General features: G+C 35.1%; 1 protein-coding gene across 4 annotated transcripts in view; it reads left to right on the top strand.

Annotated features, from left to right (window-relative positions):
- The window catches only part of ADAM10 (ADAM metallopeptidase domain 10), a 134,618-nt gene that overhangs the window by 27,843 nt on the left and 90,330 nt on the right, over window positions 1-16,445 (top strand). For 3 of the 4 annotated variants that reach the window (XM_027570125.2, XM_027570126.2, XM_027570123.2), the window contains one exon: window positions 8,426-8,576. The exons of the other annotated variant lie outside the window; for it this stretch is intronic. In XM_027570125.2, coding sequence (XP_027425926.1) covers window positions 8,426-8,576 — 151 coding nt within the window. The remainder of the gene's footprint in view (window positions 1-8,425; window positions 8,577-16,445) is intronic. 4 annotated transcript variants of the gene reach the window in all.

The raw sequence follows: 16,445 nt of genomic DNA, 5'->3' as shown, positions 1-16,445 counted from the left end.
TATTTGCTGTTCTTTCTCCAGCTCTGTTAGGTGTAGGGTTAGGTTGTGTATTTGAGACCTTTCTTGTTTCCTGAGAAATGTTTGTAATGCTATATACTTCCCTCTTAGGGCTGCCTTTGCTGCATCCCACAGGTTTTGAACAGTTGTGTTTTCATTTGTTTCCATGAATTTTTTAAATTTTTTAATTTCCTGGTTGACCCATTCATTCTTTAGTAGGATGCTCTTTAGCCTCCATGTTTTCAAGTTCTTTCCAACTTTCCTCTTGTGTTTGAGTTCCAGTTTCAAAGCACTATGGTCCAAAGATATGCAGGGAATGATCCCAGTCTTTTGGTACCAGTTGAGACCTGATTTGTGATGCAGGATGTGATCTGTTCTGGAGAATGTTCCATGGACACTAGAGAAGAATGTGTATTCTGTTGCTTTAGGATGGAATGTTCTGAATATATCTGTGACGTCCATCTGGTCCAGTGTGTCATTCAAAGCCCTTATTTCCTTGTTGATCTTTTGCTTAGATGATTTGTCCATTGCAGTGAGGTGGGTGTTAAAGTCTCCTATTATTACTGTATTATGTCGATGTGTTTCTTTGATTTTATTAATTGCCTTATGTAATTGGCTGCTCCCATGTTAGGGGCATAAATATTTACAATTTTTAGATCTTCTTGTTGGATAGACCCTTTAATATGACATAGTGTCCTTCCTCATCTCTTATTATAGTCTTTGGTTTAAAATCTAATTTGTCTGATAGAATGATTGCCACCTCAGCTTTCTTTTTTTTTTTTTTAAAGATTTTATTTATTCATTTGACAGAGAGAGACACAGCAAGAGAGGGAACAGAAGCAGCGGGAGTAGGAGAGGGAGAAGCAGGCTTCCTGCAGAGCAGGGAGCCCGATGTGGGACTCGATCCCAGGACCCTAGGATCATGACCTGAGCCGAAGGCAGACGCTTAACCATCTGAGCCACCCAGGCGCCCACCTTGTGACTTTTGATTGGAGCATTTAGCCCATTTACATTCAGGGTAACTATCGAAAGATATGAATTAGTGCCATTGTATTGCCTGAAAGGTGACTGTTACTGTATATTGTCTCTGTTCCTTTCTGGTCTATGTTACTTTTGGGCTCTCTTTGCTTAGAGGACCCCTTTCAGTATTTCTTATAGGATTGGTTTGGTGATTGCCTTTATTGGCTTTTGAAGATTGTTCTGCTGACGTTTTTTGTGTGTGGTTAATTTTTCTGGCCTGTGATAGTTTATTCTCTCACATGTTCAGATTAGTACTCAGCCAAACACTTAAGGGGACCCCTTTTTAGGTCTCGTGGCTCCTTCTCTGTTTAGCTTTTCCTGGCACTTGACCCACAAATTCTAAATGCCTGGCCTCCCTGAACGCAGGTATCCGGCTCTTCAATTCATTGAGATCCTCAGGCTGCTTGGATTCTTCCAGCCTGCATATTAGCCTGGAAACTGCTTGTAGTTAGTGAGTTGGGCCAGCTGTAGATCTCACCTCATTTGCTTATCTTCTTATGTTCAGTTTTCTAATTGTTTATTGGTGGTAGGTTAAATTCAGTTCCTTTTCTCCATTACAGCCAGAAGTGGAAAGTGATTTAACAGTTTGCGTTCTTTCTTTTTGTCTTGCTTGGAATCACTTCAGTGAAAATTATGCATGTTCACTTTACCCCTAAATATTTAAAATATAGCTTCAAAAATTCAGAGTTTTCTTTTATATACCTGTTGTATTGAAGAATATTAACAAGGTTTCCTTAATATTATCTAAGATTGATTCCACTTTGTACAGGATTGTCTCCAAATGTTTTTTGTTTCCTTCTTAATTGGATTCTTTTCTATTTTGCTTTTTTGTTTTGTTTTGTTTCTTTGTTTTTGCTCTAGCATATTTGGACAGTGTTTATGGTTGTGTCGATTTTCCCTGCCCTGTTGTTCTTTTTGCTGTGATAATAATGTGGGTAATTTCTTTTTCCCTTTTCTCTGAGCCAAAGTTTGAGGGGCTATTTTGTGTTTTACCCATTTTTCTCCAGTCATGGAGTCATGATCATATTCAACCTTTTTGAGAATTCCAGGGCTGTCTTCTCTTTTGAGATTTAAAAAAAAAGCGAGTTGTATGACCTCTGAACATTAGGAACAGCATCAGGAGTCCAGTGTGCTATGCTTTCCCACTTTCTCATTAGAATATTCTGTTTATTTCTTTGGCTGCCTGTTTGAGAGATTATACCATTAGGTTGTGCCCAGTGTTGTATTAGTGCACTGGCTCTCTTGAAAACAAGAAAAAAATCCTCTGATTTGTAGCCTGTTCTAATTTCAGTGGTATAAATACTCCCCCGTCCGCCCCCCCCCCCGGCTGATTTCAAGCTACCAACATAATGTCAATGAATGCTGATTTGGGAAGAGATCTGGTGCTCATGAGCCTGTATAAGCTTAATCCAACACACACTGGTTATATCCTTTTTTTACTTGGTTTCAGTTCTTGAGGAATTTTTTTAATATGTGAGAATGGGCTGCTTTTTAAACGTTTTTTTTTTTTCATGGATCCCCCTTGTTTTATTAAGTATTAGGGTATATAAATTACATAATATAGTTTCAGTACATTATCTTAACTTCAGTGATTTTTTTTTAAGATTTTATTTATTTGACAGAGAGAGAGCAGCAGGCAGAGGGAGAGGGAGAAGCAGGCTCTCCTCTGAGCAGGGAGCCCGACGCGGGGCTCGATCCCAGGACCCCGGGATCACAACCTGAGCCGAAGGCAGATGCTTAACCGACTGAGCCACCCAGGCGCCCCAATGGTTTTTTTTATATTACTGAGATCATCTCATAAATACTGATATTTATGCATAGTTAACATAGAAACATAGGTCTTATGTAGAAGCTGATAATGACATGGACTTGATAACTATGTTTCTGGGTAGCATTAACTTTACCAGTTAAAATCTGTGAATCATGTTTTATCTCAATTATAAAGATTCAGAAAATCATTACTCAGATCCTTTATCAGTGAAAGTAAACATTATCTTCCCTTAGAAAATCCCTTTGTGTGTGGGATGGAGAAAAGATGACTGTTTAATAACTCTCCCAGTAGGATTCCATCCCTGCAAATAATTGAGCTTTTATCACATCACCAGAACTACAGTAGTTACTGTTTTAAGTTGTCAAAAGTGACATATCTGAACTGTGACTTAAAAAGTTTACTTTTTTGGTGCTGAAAAAGGAGTGGGAGCAGTAACTTTGCAAAGCCAAGTTTGTGCTGTGGCTACTCAGTCCATTTAAATACAATTCATTAATCCAATAGAAATCCTACATTGAATTTTTTTTTAAGATTTTATTTATTCATTTGAGACACAGAGATACAGGGAGAGAGAGAGAAAGCATGAGCAGGGAGAGAGGCAGAGGGAGAGGGAGAAGCAGGCTCCCTGCTGAGCCAGGAGCCCAATATGGGGCTTGATCCCAGGACCCTGGGATCATGATCTGAGCCGAAGGCAGATGCTTAACCATCTGAGCCACCCAAGTGCCCCCCTACATTGAATTTCAAATTGAAAGAAACTACCAAAAGTTCTCATACTACAACTTCCTCATTCTTGATTTCTTAAAACCCAAGTATAAACTTAAAAATATTTTTAAAGAATGTGGAAAATGTATGGTATAATATCTGATTCCATTATTTAGTTTTGATTTTTAAAAGTTTCATACTAGCAGGCTTTATCATCTCATATCCTAGCTTCACTGTATTGTCTTTGTTAGTTGCAAACATAATTTCGGATTCTAGTTTTGGACTCCATTCTTGTCATCTCTCTTGAGAGATGTGCATTTAAAAGGACAGTGAAGTGACTTGATAATAGTTTACATTAAATGATCCTTTAATGCTAGTCTTTGTGCTAAGCAGTTTACGTCCATTTAAGGTAGTCCTTGTCTCTATTTTACAGATAAGAATTCTGAGATTTTAAAAAAGTTAAATAATTACCCAGCTCATCTAGTCATGGCTAGGAAGTATCAGAATGAAAACCCAGTTCTGTGTTTATTCCTCACTTTATGGCCTCAATTTGTGTATGTAGGTCTCAAAGGCAAGTGTAGGAGGAGGAAGTAGAGGAAGAGATGGAGGAGATGGATGATAATGATGAATAATTTACTGAGCCTCTACACTATTGTAGGTACTTTGCTAATTACCACACATGGCTTAAATCATAATCCAAACAGCCTTAGGAGAAAGGTATTCTACTTCTCTCCAGTTTTAAGGATGGGACACTGAAGCTGAGTTTTCCATTTGATGAGGGAAACAGGCTAATAAATGAAGGTAATGGTATTTAAACCAGATAATTTTTTAATTCTAGTAAAAAAAATGCTTACCATAAAATTTGTTATCTTAACCATTTCTAAGTGTACAGCTCAGTAGTGTTAAATATATTAAGTTCTGAAAACTTCAGAACTTAAACCCAGATGATTTGACATAAGAATGTGTGTCCTTAACTGTATGATGACTAGCCACTGACTTGTATGTATATAGAAAATTTAGTGATGGACACTTAGGCTTTATAGAATGTTAGATAAACCATTATAGTTTTTTTTTTTAATTTTGGTGTTCTCTTTTATAAAAGAAGGCAGTTTTCTTTAGGAAGAAATTTTGATTTCTTAAGGAATCACTCTTTTTTGACTTTTGCTCATGGTGAAGATGGAGAAACCAGGACCAAATTTATCCCTCTGCCTGAAAAAAACTAAGGAAACCTAAGGGGAAAAAAAACCAAAAACAAAACAGGGAAACCACAGCTTTGAAAGACACTAGTCACCAGATGGTAAAGGACAATGATCCCTGAGAGAGGGGAAGCAAATGAGGCCAGACTATCAGAGTGAAGAGTGCTGCATAGAGAGAGAATCCCTGAGATCTGCAAAGGGTTCCGTTTCCCTAGTGTTTGGCAGAATATTGATCAGCGAATACATGTAAAGAAACTACCTAAGGCCAGGGAAAGAAACAGTGCCCTGTGTTCACATAGAGCAGGAAATAGTGCCTGTTCTCACTGGCTAGACTGAAAAAACTCATTATTTGTGAAGCAGTGGGGTAGACTATTCAGATAGGTCTTGCTTCAGTAGTGGGGAATAATGAACTCTACACTGAGCACTGTTCCAGACCCCCCCCGCCAACAAATCATAAATGCAAGACCCAAAAGGATCAGACTGTTTCCACGTAACTATACTTTCTTCTATAACAAAGCCTGAGAATATTTATAAAAATACAAAAAAGCTTAGCACCCAACAAAGTGAAATTTGCAATGTTCGGCATCCATTTGGTGAAAGATGATATTATAAGGCATGCACTGAAGCAGGAAAACAGCAATCCATAATGAGAGGAATAAGCAATTAATTGGAATCAACCTGGAAGTGACACAGGTATTAGAATTAACAGAAAAGAACATTAAAAGAGTATTATAACTCTATTTCATATATTTAAAAAGTTAAGTATAGACATAGAAAATATAAAACACATCTGACTTCTAGAGATGAAAACTGTAGTGTTTTCAGTGGAAAATGCAGTGGATGGCATTAACAACAGATTAGATATTGCAGAGTATTAGTGAACTAGAAGATACAGCAGTAGAAACAATTTAAAATGAAAAGAGAAGAAAGAATTTTTAATGAATACGAAAAACCAGCAGTTGACGGTGGGAAAAGTTTGAATCACCTGATACACTTGTAATTCGAGTCCCTCCGGGGAAGGATGGAGAGAGTTAAAAAAAAAATTGAAGAAATAATGGTTGAAAAACTGTCCACCCACAGATCCAAGAAGTTCACTGAAATAAAGCTCAAGAAATACGAAGAAACACATGGTAATCAAATTGCTCAGAGCCAGTGATAAAGAGGAAAAATCTTAAAAGCAAACTAGGGAGGGAAAAGATACATTATATTCAGAGGAGCAAAGATAAGGATGACAGATTTCTTCTCAGAAGGAATACAAGTGAAAAGATGGTGGACCAACATTTTTAAAGTATTTAAAGAAAAAAAACCAAACAAACCTGAAAGCCTGGAATGCCCAGTGAAAATATCTTTCAAAAATGAGGACAAAATAAAGACCTTCAGACAGAGTTTTTCACCAGCAGAAGAAATGTTAGAGGAAATCATCCAGAAGGAAAATGATACCAGATGGAAATATGGATTCACCATAAAGAAATAACCCTGGAAATACTAGAGAAGATTTTTTTCTTGTTATTTAATCCTCATTAAAAGATAATTGTTTCAATGAAGACAATAATAATATATTGTGAGGTTTATAAGATATATATATGTGTATATATATATATATGTAAAATATACAATGGCAATAACCTCTAAAGGCCAGCAGGAGAGAAATGGAAGTATATTAATGTCAGGTTCTTATACCTGAAGTGGTATAATATCATTTAAAGGTAGGCTGGGATAAGTTAATGATTATATACTATAAGCTTTAAAGCAACTACTAAAATAACCAAACAGGATTTTGCTGATAATCCAATGAAGAGATAATAATGGAATCATAAAAAATAATTAGTTCAGGGGTGCCCAGGTAGCTCAGTCAGTTAAGTGTCTGCCTTCAGCTCAGGTCATGATCTCAGGGTCCTGGGATGAGCCCTGTATCAGGCCCCCTGCTCAGTGGGCAGTCTGGCTTCTCCCCTCTGCCACTCCCCTCACTTGTGCGCTCTCTCTCTCGAATAAATAATAAAAATCTGAAAAACACCACCACCACCACCACCACCACCAAATGGGTTAAAAAGTAAAAGGATGGGAAAAGATACACTATGCTAGCCCCCCCAAAAGAGGGTAATGGCCATATTAATATCAAAGTAGATTTTAGGACATAGAATATTACAAAGAATAAAGAAGATCATTTGATAATGATAAAGGATTATTTAAACCAAAAGGCATGATAATCATTAACATCTGTGCATGTAATAACAGCTTCAAAAATCAAGCAAACAATTGCAAGGAGAAATAGGAAAAAATTACAGTCGTAGAGATTTCAATACCCCTGTCTTGATAATAGTTAGAAAATCAATAAGGATATTGAAGACTTGAACAACCTCGGTAACCAACTTGACCTGGTTGACATTTATAGAATATTCAGTAAGAGCAGAGATTGACATATCTAGAACATTCACTGTTAACAGCAGAATACACATTCTTTTCAAGTGTCTATATTTGCAAAGATAGGTCATATTCTGGGTTATAAAATAAGTGATAGATTAGAAGTAACACTTCTAATAGGACATGGATCAAAAAGGAAATTAGGAAGTATGTTGAATAGAATGAGAATGGTAACACAACGTAACAGAATCTATGGGATGCTGCTAATGCTGTATTAAGGGGACATTTATAGCACTAAACATCTGGATTAGAGAAGAAGTGAAGTCTTAAATCAGTGGCATTACTTTATGAAACAAATAAGAAAGAACAGTTAGACTCAAAGTAAGCAGAAAAGAAATAAGATCAAAGTGAAAATCAACAAATAGAAAACAAAAATAATGAGGGAAAATGAAAGGAAATAAAAGGGTTTTTTTTTAGAAGATCAATAAAATCAATAAATTTCTAGCCATCCTGATCAGGAAATGAAGAGACAAGATTTAGATTACCAATATCAGGAATGAGAGAGGTAACATCACTGCAGATTCAAAAGATATAAAAAAACATGAGGGCATATTATGAATAAATTTATTTCTATAACTTTAACAATTTAGGCAAAATGGACAAATTCTTACCACTCACTTAAGTAGATAACCTGAATAGCTCTTCTTCTATATATGAAATTGAAATTATAGTTAAGTTCCTTTTCACAAAGAGAACTCTAGGCCAAGATGGCTTTACTGGTGAAACTCTACCAAACATTTAAGGAGGAACTATACCAATTCTATATAAAAGGGTCCAGAAAATTTAAAAAGACGTATACTTTTTCAGTTTCTCTTTTACTCTAATATCAAACCTTGGCAAGGATAGTACAAAAAAGAAAACTATAGACCGATGTCTCTCATGACTGTAAAAGATAATACACTGTGACCAGGTAGGGTTTATTCAGTAATGCAGAGTTGGCTTAATACTAGAAAGTCAGTCAGTTTAATTCATCATAATTAATAAACTAAAAAGAAAAAATCCATATAATCAACTTACTAGGTGCAGAAAGAGCAGGCGACAAAAGTCAGCATCTGTTCCTGGTAGTTTTTACAACAGAGTATTAATAGAAAACTTAACATGATAGAAGACATCAAAGACAAACCTATGGCTAACATTCAAACTTTTGTGTGGGGTGAAATTCCCATTACAATAAGTTTTTTAAAGTATGTGAAAGTAAAAACTAACATTAGTGAGACAATTGTTTCATATGTATTTGTAGATATTTGAATAATCATGGAATCATATTAGAACTAGAATGGACCATCAGATGATACTAATTCAAACTGTTTATTTTTTATAGGTCAGTATGGAAATCCTTTAAATAAATACATTAGACATTATGAAGGATTATCTTATGATGTGGATTCATTACACCAAAAACACCAGCGTGCCAAAAGAGCAGTTTCACATGAGGACCAGTTTTTACGTCTAAATTTCCATGCCCATGGAAGGTGAGTAAATTTCTGCTGAGTCTGAAGTTTTCCATATTAATCAAGTTAGAAGAAGAAATTTTATACCATTAATTTTCCTTAAAGGTCCCCATTTGGAAATTCAGCCTACGCTAGAATTTGGTATATATGCAAAAAAATGTTTTCTTTTAAAAAGGATTACCCTTTTATATTAAGGAAACAGTCAAACTTAAATGTTTTTAAATTTATGAATCCAGTCCTTTATTGTATTATTAGAGGATTTTTTAAAAAGATTTATTTATTTATTTATTTATTTTAGAGAGAGAGAGATTGAGAGAACACAAGCAGGAGGAGCAGAGGGAGAGGGAGATAGAATCTCAAGCAGACTCTGTGCTGAGCATAGAGTGGGACGTAGGGCTTAATCTCCTGACCCTGAGATCATGACCTGAGCTGAAACCAAGAGTTGGATGCTCAATGACGGCACCACCTAAGTGCCCCTAAGGAAGATTCTTTTTCATGAATTTCCTCCTACTTTTCATATGATTTATGGGTAGATAAATGTCTTAGGGGGCCAACAGTGAAGGTAGCTGGTTTTATGTCATTAAGTCATTTAATTTCTCATTAACTTATTTATTTATTTAGAGAGCGCACAGGAGTTTGGTGGGGCAGAGGGAGGGGGAGAAACTGAATCTTAAGCAGGCTTCACGCCCAATGTGGAGCCCAACGTGGGGCTTGATTTCAGGACCCTGAAATCATGACGTGAGTCGAAATCAAGAGTTGGATGCTTAAGTGACTGAGCCACCCAGGCACCCCAAACTCAATTTTATCAGTTCTAAAAATGAGTTTTGTAGACAGATTACCTATTGTATGCTCATTTCTCAGAATTGTTAAGGGATAAAGAACAGGGAGCCAAGGGAGGAAGGTAAAAATCACATTTATTTAGTGCCTGGGGTGTCCCAGGTGCATAGATGCTTTATATGCATCTTCCTATTTTATCTTCTCAAACCCAAACAGGGTAATATCTTTTATATCCAAGAAAACCTAGGGCTCAGAGAAGTTAAATGATTTCTTTAAGTTATACAGCATAGATTTGAGCCAGACCTGGCTCACTTAAACCCCATATTTTTTTTTCTTTCTGTGGGTTAGGGACACTTAGATACAAAATCTAGAGTAGTCTTTGTTAGACTCTGCCTTGCTTGCTGTAATTAGTAAATCTGTTCCTTTTGTGCTTTTCCTACTGCTGTAACCCTGATTCATTTAGCTCCTAATAGGTTTCCCAGCTTCCACTCCATTTATCATTAAAGCTATCCTGTGGACTTCTACAAGATGACTCTTCCTAAAATGCTTCCTTTTTCGTGTCAGCTTCTCGCTCCAAAGTCTTCAATGATGATTGTAAACCAGATTTCTTAACTTAGCTTTTAAGATTCTCTCTATAAATTAATTCCTACTCTATTTTTCTAAACTTTATTCTGTTTCCCAACATTAAGTGTCTTTTTCATCCAGAATGATCTAATTGCTGACTATACCATGAACAGCTTGTTTTCTGTGTCATTTATCTTAAATCTTGATCATCTTTTAATGTACTGTTCAAGTTCTTTAAAGATTTACTTACACCTTTCTTGGACCCTTTAAATAGGTGAAATGTACCATTGGCATTTGATTCATTCTGTGTTCCTTTTCATGTGTGTATTTCATATTTATTTTTCTAGAACTGTATTTTTTGTTTCTCATAGGAAGGCATCCTGGCTACTATTTAGTAATGTTTATTATTTGTACTTATGCTTAAGTACAGATGTACAGATGCTTAAGAAAGATATTAATGGATGAAAAATCAGATAATAAGAAATGCTATGAAGCTTAAAGTGTTTTATGCATGGAAATAAATAACTTATTTAACTTATTTTTCCATATTAAAAAGTAATGATCATTGTAGAAAAAAATACTTATAAAATCTCTTTGATATAAAGGAGGTAAAAATATTTATTTTAGTGTCTGTTTGATTTTCTAGATAAAAATTTTAGTGGCAGCAATTCATGTAAATTTCTATGAACCTTACCTTCAGATATTTTTAAATTACCCATTCTTTATGAGTACCATGAAATAATAAGCAATCATTAAGCCTTTGTAAGGTTTTAGTGACCACCTCCAAATAAATTTAATACTATATTCCAAATACGGTGTAACTAACAGAAGGAAAAGTTGAGATTCTGGCTGCCTTTGGTTTGAATACCACAGTTCTATTATATGATAGATTTTTATTTTTATCTGTCACATAATTCATACTGAGCTTGTGGCAAAACTAAATTCCTAGGCTCCCCCCCACCTCTTCTTTTGGTGTATTTATGTGTGGGAGTGAGAGTGAGGATATGTGAGTGTGCATGCTGTTGTTTATTAATCCAAAAACTTATTTATTGAGTGCTATTTAGGTTACTTAGTTTAGGCTGTGGGTGGTAGAAACAAATCAAACATAGATCTAATGGGGCAGCAAGATGTGAGTTAGTCATTTTATAAGAGGAAAATGTGATATTGTGCTTTATAGGTAAAATACTATAGATATTCAGATGAGGGAGAATTTACTTCTTTCTCTCAAGAAAGGACCTGGAGCCAGGAAATTTCATGCGGTGTTAAGTGGTCATCTTAGGTACTTTTAACAGAAATCTGTTTAATCAACTATATATACACACACTACATTCTCTAGAATAGATCCAAATTGAGGTATTGTACTTTATTGTCTCAGTGGTTATACTTGTATATTCATTCTGTCTCAGAATTTGTGCCCTGGGCACCTGGGTGGCTCAGTTGTTAAGCATCTGTCTTCAGCTCATGTCGTCCTAGGATCGAGCCCCGCATCAGTCTCCTTGCTCCAAGGGGAGCCTGTTTTCTCCCTCTTCCCTCTGCTTACCACTCCCTCTGCTTGTGCTCTCTCCTCTCTGTCAAATAAATTAGTAAAGTCTTAAAAAAAAAAAAAACACTTGTGCCCCAATGTGTGCTGTCCTTGTGCATTGTGGCTAGACTTGTTATCTATTTTTCATCTTTTAAAAAATAATCAAGTAGAGTTTATTTCTCCTGATTATATGGTAAGGCTTAATCCCTTAGAATCAGATCTCACTGTATTTTAATAAATTACAGAACATAATAAATACTGTGCAGTTAACTTAGAAAAAGGGAAAATACTTGAAAAGGGTTCTGTTTAGTTAGACATTTATGACTTGCATTTCTGAGTACTAGCACAGTCTGTGTGTGTGTGTGTGTGTGTGTGTGTGTGTATTAAAGTCATTCTTTGTGCTCTTTGTTTTATGTTTAAGTATATGAGCAAATTTCTTTCCAACAGGCTTCCAAGTTTCCTAAATAAGAAAGGGTATATCACAGCCCATGTTTACAGATATTAATGTTAAATGAAGAAATGTTGAGATTCTTTAAGCCCACAGTCCATTCTTAAGAATTCCATGAAAAACCATTGCTCTTGAAATAAAGTTGAAGTTGTTTGAAAATAAAAGTCATGTGAGGCAGTGCTACAGAAAGATTAAGGAAAGATAAGTATTTTGAAACATACTTCAGTAATATTCATTAGGATATTAAAATATTTTGATATAGGTGCTAGGTTAAAAGATACTCTTAGCTTTGCTGAGAAATTAGAAATCAGTTTTCTTGATTTCAGAAATTGCTTCACTTGGATAATGGGATGCCTAAGTGAGCATTGCTTCTTCCTCTAAGCTCACTTAGCAATATGTATATCAATTATAGTATTTAGTACATTTTATTATAACTTTGTTTACATGCATATGTCTTTCATTCCCTGCAAACTTGAAGGGCAAAGTCTAAGTTGTATTTACCTTTTTTATATAGATGGTGGTTATTTAAGTTATTTGAATGAGTGAATGAATGAAGCATTATGAAGGGAACACAACATTTATAAGCATAAAGTTCTGACAAGGGGAGGTATATAATTAATACTTTGTTTAGGTCTGGCCCTTATCAGAGAGTTTAATCAGAAAAGTAAAGTATCAGTTGCTTATTTTATATTTAATTTGATGGATAATAAAATACACTAAAATATTAAGAAATAGATTTTTAGCTTAAATATTGTGCAGTCTGGGATATCTCACCCTTTTTAGCAATTGTTCCTAATCAGTAAGTAGCAGGCAGATTTATTGTATTGTGGGGTACAGGATTTTTAAAATACTTATGGAAAATTTGTTCTTTATCAGTCCTCTTGTTCATGTGAAAGTGTGTGATGTGCCAGGGACTGTCTGTTGTTATTCCCTTCCCTTATTCTACTTTGATACTAGTAAAAGACATGTTCACCGACTGAGCCACCCAGGTGCCCCTATATACTAGTAAAAGACATGTTGTATCCTACAGTCCCTGGCTTCATGGTCTTGTGTTTTAGGCTTGTACATTACCAGTGCACTGCAGTTTCATTAGGAATTTTGCTAGTGTGACTTTCATAAAATGTAAATTTTATATTGTTCAAGTCTGGATTTTATATAATATGCTGAAATATTATAGTCCTATATTGAAATAGATGAAAATTTAGAATAAATAAGTATTCTTGGACTTATCCAAGAATATTAGTTAGTATAGCCTGAGAAGAATGGCAAGCTTGTTTAGTAGTGATTTTTAATATAGCTCATAGTGAGATTCTGATGTTGTGTGTGTGTGTGTGTGTATATATATATATATATATTTAATTTATGCCTTTTGTTGCAACTATCATTGAAGAGAAGCATAAGGGATCATTCCACTATTCCTTTTTCCTAATAGAACTTCTATAAATTTTCTGAAATACTTCTTCATAGTGGTATTTAAGAAAATAAGTAGAAAGAATATCTGAGAACTCTGAAATAATACAGTTTATCTTTTTGGTAGGAAGTATGCATATACTGTTGTATTAGAACCTGTTTTTTCTTGTTGTGTATATATGTATTTTTGAACCTTTTCCTTCTTACCTCGTTTTCCAAATTATGGACAGTCGTCTTTATCTTCTGGTCTTCTCACCACTTGTCTAACTTTACAGCCTTTTATAGATTTGATGGTTCACATCTACCAACTTTTCATTTGAGCAGAAAGCCACTTAAAGAAACTTGTGATTTTATAGGAAGGATAATTAAGTGTATTGAAACAGTCATAAACTAGGTAAAGAAAGGGAGTACAGTGTTCAGAGACGGAGTTCTCTACTAATGTCACATGTGTTATCTAGAGATTTCTTATGAGTCTCAGTTTCCTCAGTAAAACCTTGAATTTTGGACACGATAGGTTTTTAGGCCCCTTCCTGCTTTAAAATTCTATAAAATATATTAGTAACACTCAAGTAACTAAATTTACAAAAGTCAAAACACTATGTAGTCAGTAATAGACTATTTTTTCTTCCTCTGTGTTTAATTATTTGTGTTACATAATAAATAAAAAATTGTTTCTAATATATGATTTGTATATAGTATAGAAAGATACCAGATTTTTTTTCTTAAGTTCCGGATAATGTTTTGGAGAACTTATACGTTTCTTTTTTCTGATTTGACAAGATAATTCTTCCTAATGCCTTTTAATAGTATGCTTACAAACTTTTCGAAACAAATGGTCAGACATTTGATTTGACATTTTCTTTTGGAGTTTGGAACTTAAGTTCTCCCTACTGCTCAGATACGAGGGTATCAAGAAGGTATCAAGAAGGTGGCCCAAGGAATCTGTAAAAGACATAAATATTTCCTTTGATGGATTTGGGTTAGTCTGGAAGTATCTTGGTTTTATCTTTGTCATACCATGAGTGAGGTAGCAGAAAGCTAGGACACTTTTAACTCTGTGCAAAAACCAGCACACTTTGAGAAGCAGAGGTAAGAATCCAGGGAGCCCAAACAGATGCCAGCTCATAAAGAACAGCAAGAGAATAAATTTGAATTATATAAAAATGTTATGCATGAGGAAAAACAAAATTTTGAAAAATACTGACTTGGCACTGAAATCTCTCCCAGCAAAATTTGAGCAGGTTGAAGCAAAAATTTATAAAGAAAAAGGGTATTATTTAGTACCTACTTTATGTGAGGTACAGTACTCTTTAGCATATATTATTAAGCTATATGTCACACTGCTTTTTGTGTCAGCCGTGGATTTCCTAGGAGGTGATATTCTTTATTCTTGCCTGTTTTCTCTTTACACAGAAATTAAAAGCCTAACAATTTTTTTAAAGCTAACAAATATGTTAAAAGTCTGAAGAGACACAGGCTATTTGAATTACTTCTTGAATCATAAAGAAAAACAAGAGCTGAGTTGGATTCATGTTAATTTTGTATTTAAGAAGCTAAGTTGAGAGCTGATGATTGCTCTGAGTTTAGTTTCTTAGATATGGTTTCAATCAAAATACCATTTTTATTTTACATGTTTTTAAGCACTAAGCTAGGCTCTATGTGGAAGAGATGGAATGAGTGTAAAAAAAACAAACAAACCCAAAAACCTGAGCTTTCTCCTGCTCAGGGGAGGAAAAGGGAATGGAAGTGTAAGAGTATAAAAGTACCTTTCTGGGGTGCCAGGCATGCAACTCTTAATCTCAGGGTTGTAACTTCAAGCCCCATATTGGACATGGAGCCTACTTAAAATAAAAATAAAATAAAAAAATTCTGCCAAAAAAGTGTTTTTCTGACTGTTTTTAACTCTTCTGATACCTCATCACCTCTAAAGTTCATCAAAACAGGCTTTTGAGGGGCACCTGGGTGGCTCAGTCGTTAAGCGTCTGCCTGAATTCAGCTCAGGTCATGATCCTGGGATTGAGCCCCGCATTGAGCTCCCTGCTCCGCAGGAAGTCTGCTTCTCCCTGTCCCACTCCCCCTGCTTGTGTTCCCTCTCTCGCTGTGTCTGTCTCTGTCAAATAAATAAATAAGATCTTAAAAAAAAAAGCCAAAAAACCCCACAAAAACACAAAAAACCAGGCTTTAGATGTCAGAGTTTCTAGAGTTGTTGATCTAGACAGTAAGTGTCAGAAATTATGTATATTTTAGTAGTAGAAAAGCCGATCATACATTTTCCTCAATTGTAAATTATATTTCATACTAAAATATTGCATGTGCAGTTGGGTCTTTTATGAGATAAGTTCTCCAACTTAGATTTAATTTGGATTCATAGCCATCCTTTTTTTTTTTTTTCTGTTATTCAATTGATTAAGCCCCATGTAAGTTGTGCTGTTTCTTAAGAGTGTAGCAAGGGTTTTATATAACTAAAAGTTATTTAAATGCTTATCCTATTTCATTATACTTGAAAATTCTTTATATAACTGTTGAATGGGTATGTTTAGTTTATTGGTTTTATGCTTGTTAGGATTGTTTTATTAAGCATCAGTGAGGTCTTGTATAGTTGTATGCTACTTTAAAACTGGTAACTGTTTGGGCGCCTGGGTGGCTCAGATGGTTAAGCGTCTGCCTTCGGCTCAGGTCATGATCCCAGGGTCCTGGGATTGAGTCCCGCATCGGGCTCCCTGCTCCTTGGGAGCCTGCTTCTCCCTCTGCTTCTCTCTCTCTCTCTCCCTCTCTCTCTTTCCTCCTCTGTCTCTCATGAATAAATAAATAAAATCTTAAAAAAAAAAACAACTGGTAACTGTTTAAAAATTCTTTGGTAATCACATAAATAGTTTCTTTTTGAAAAGCTGAATACTGAGATTCCTCACTTGGTTGTATCATAAAATTTTCTAACTTTTTTAACTTCTTAAATGTCTTTGCTTCTTTGGGTTGACACTTTTTTGGGGGGAGGGTTGATAAATATTTTTAATACTTACACATAGGGATCAAATCAAGCTGTTAATTTGTGTATGTCTCTGAAATCTTTTAACCACTTCAAACTAGTTCTAAAACAGTCTGTATGGGAAGAATAATGCTGAATCAAAAAATCAAATATAAACCAAAAGTCTAGCGTTAGAATCTTAGGTAT

Source organism: Zalophus californianus, chromosome 6 (genome assembly GCF_009762305.2).
Source record: "Zalophus californianus isolate mZalCal1 chromosome 6, mZalCal1.pri.v2, whole genome shotgun sequence".
NCBI lineage: Eukaryota > Metazoa > Chordata > Mammalia > Carnivora > Otariidae > Zalophus > Zalophus californianus.
This window is presented reverse-complemented; position numbering and strand designations above follow the sequence as displayed.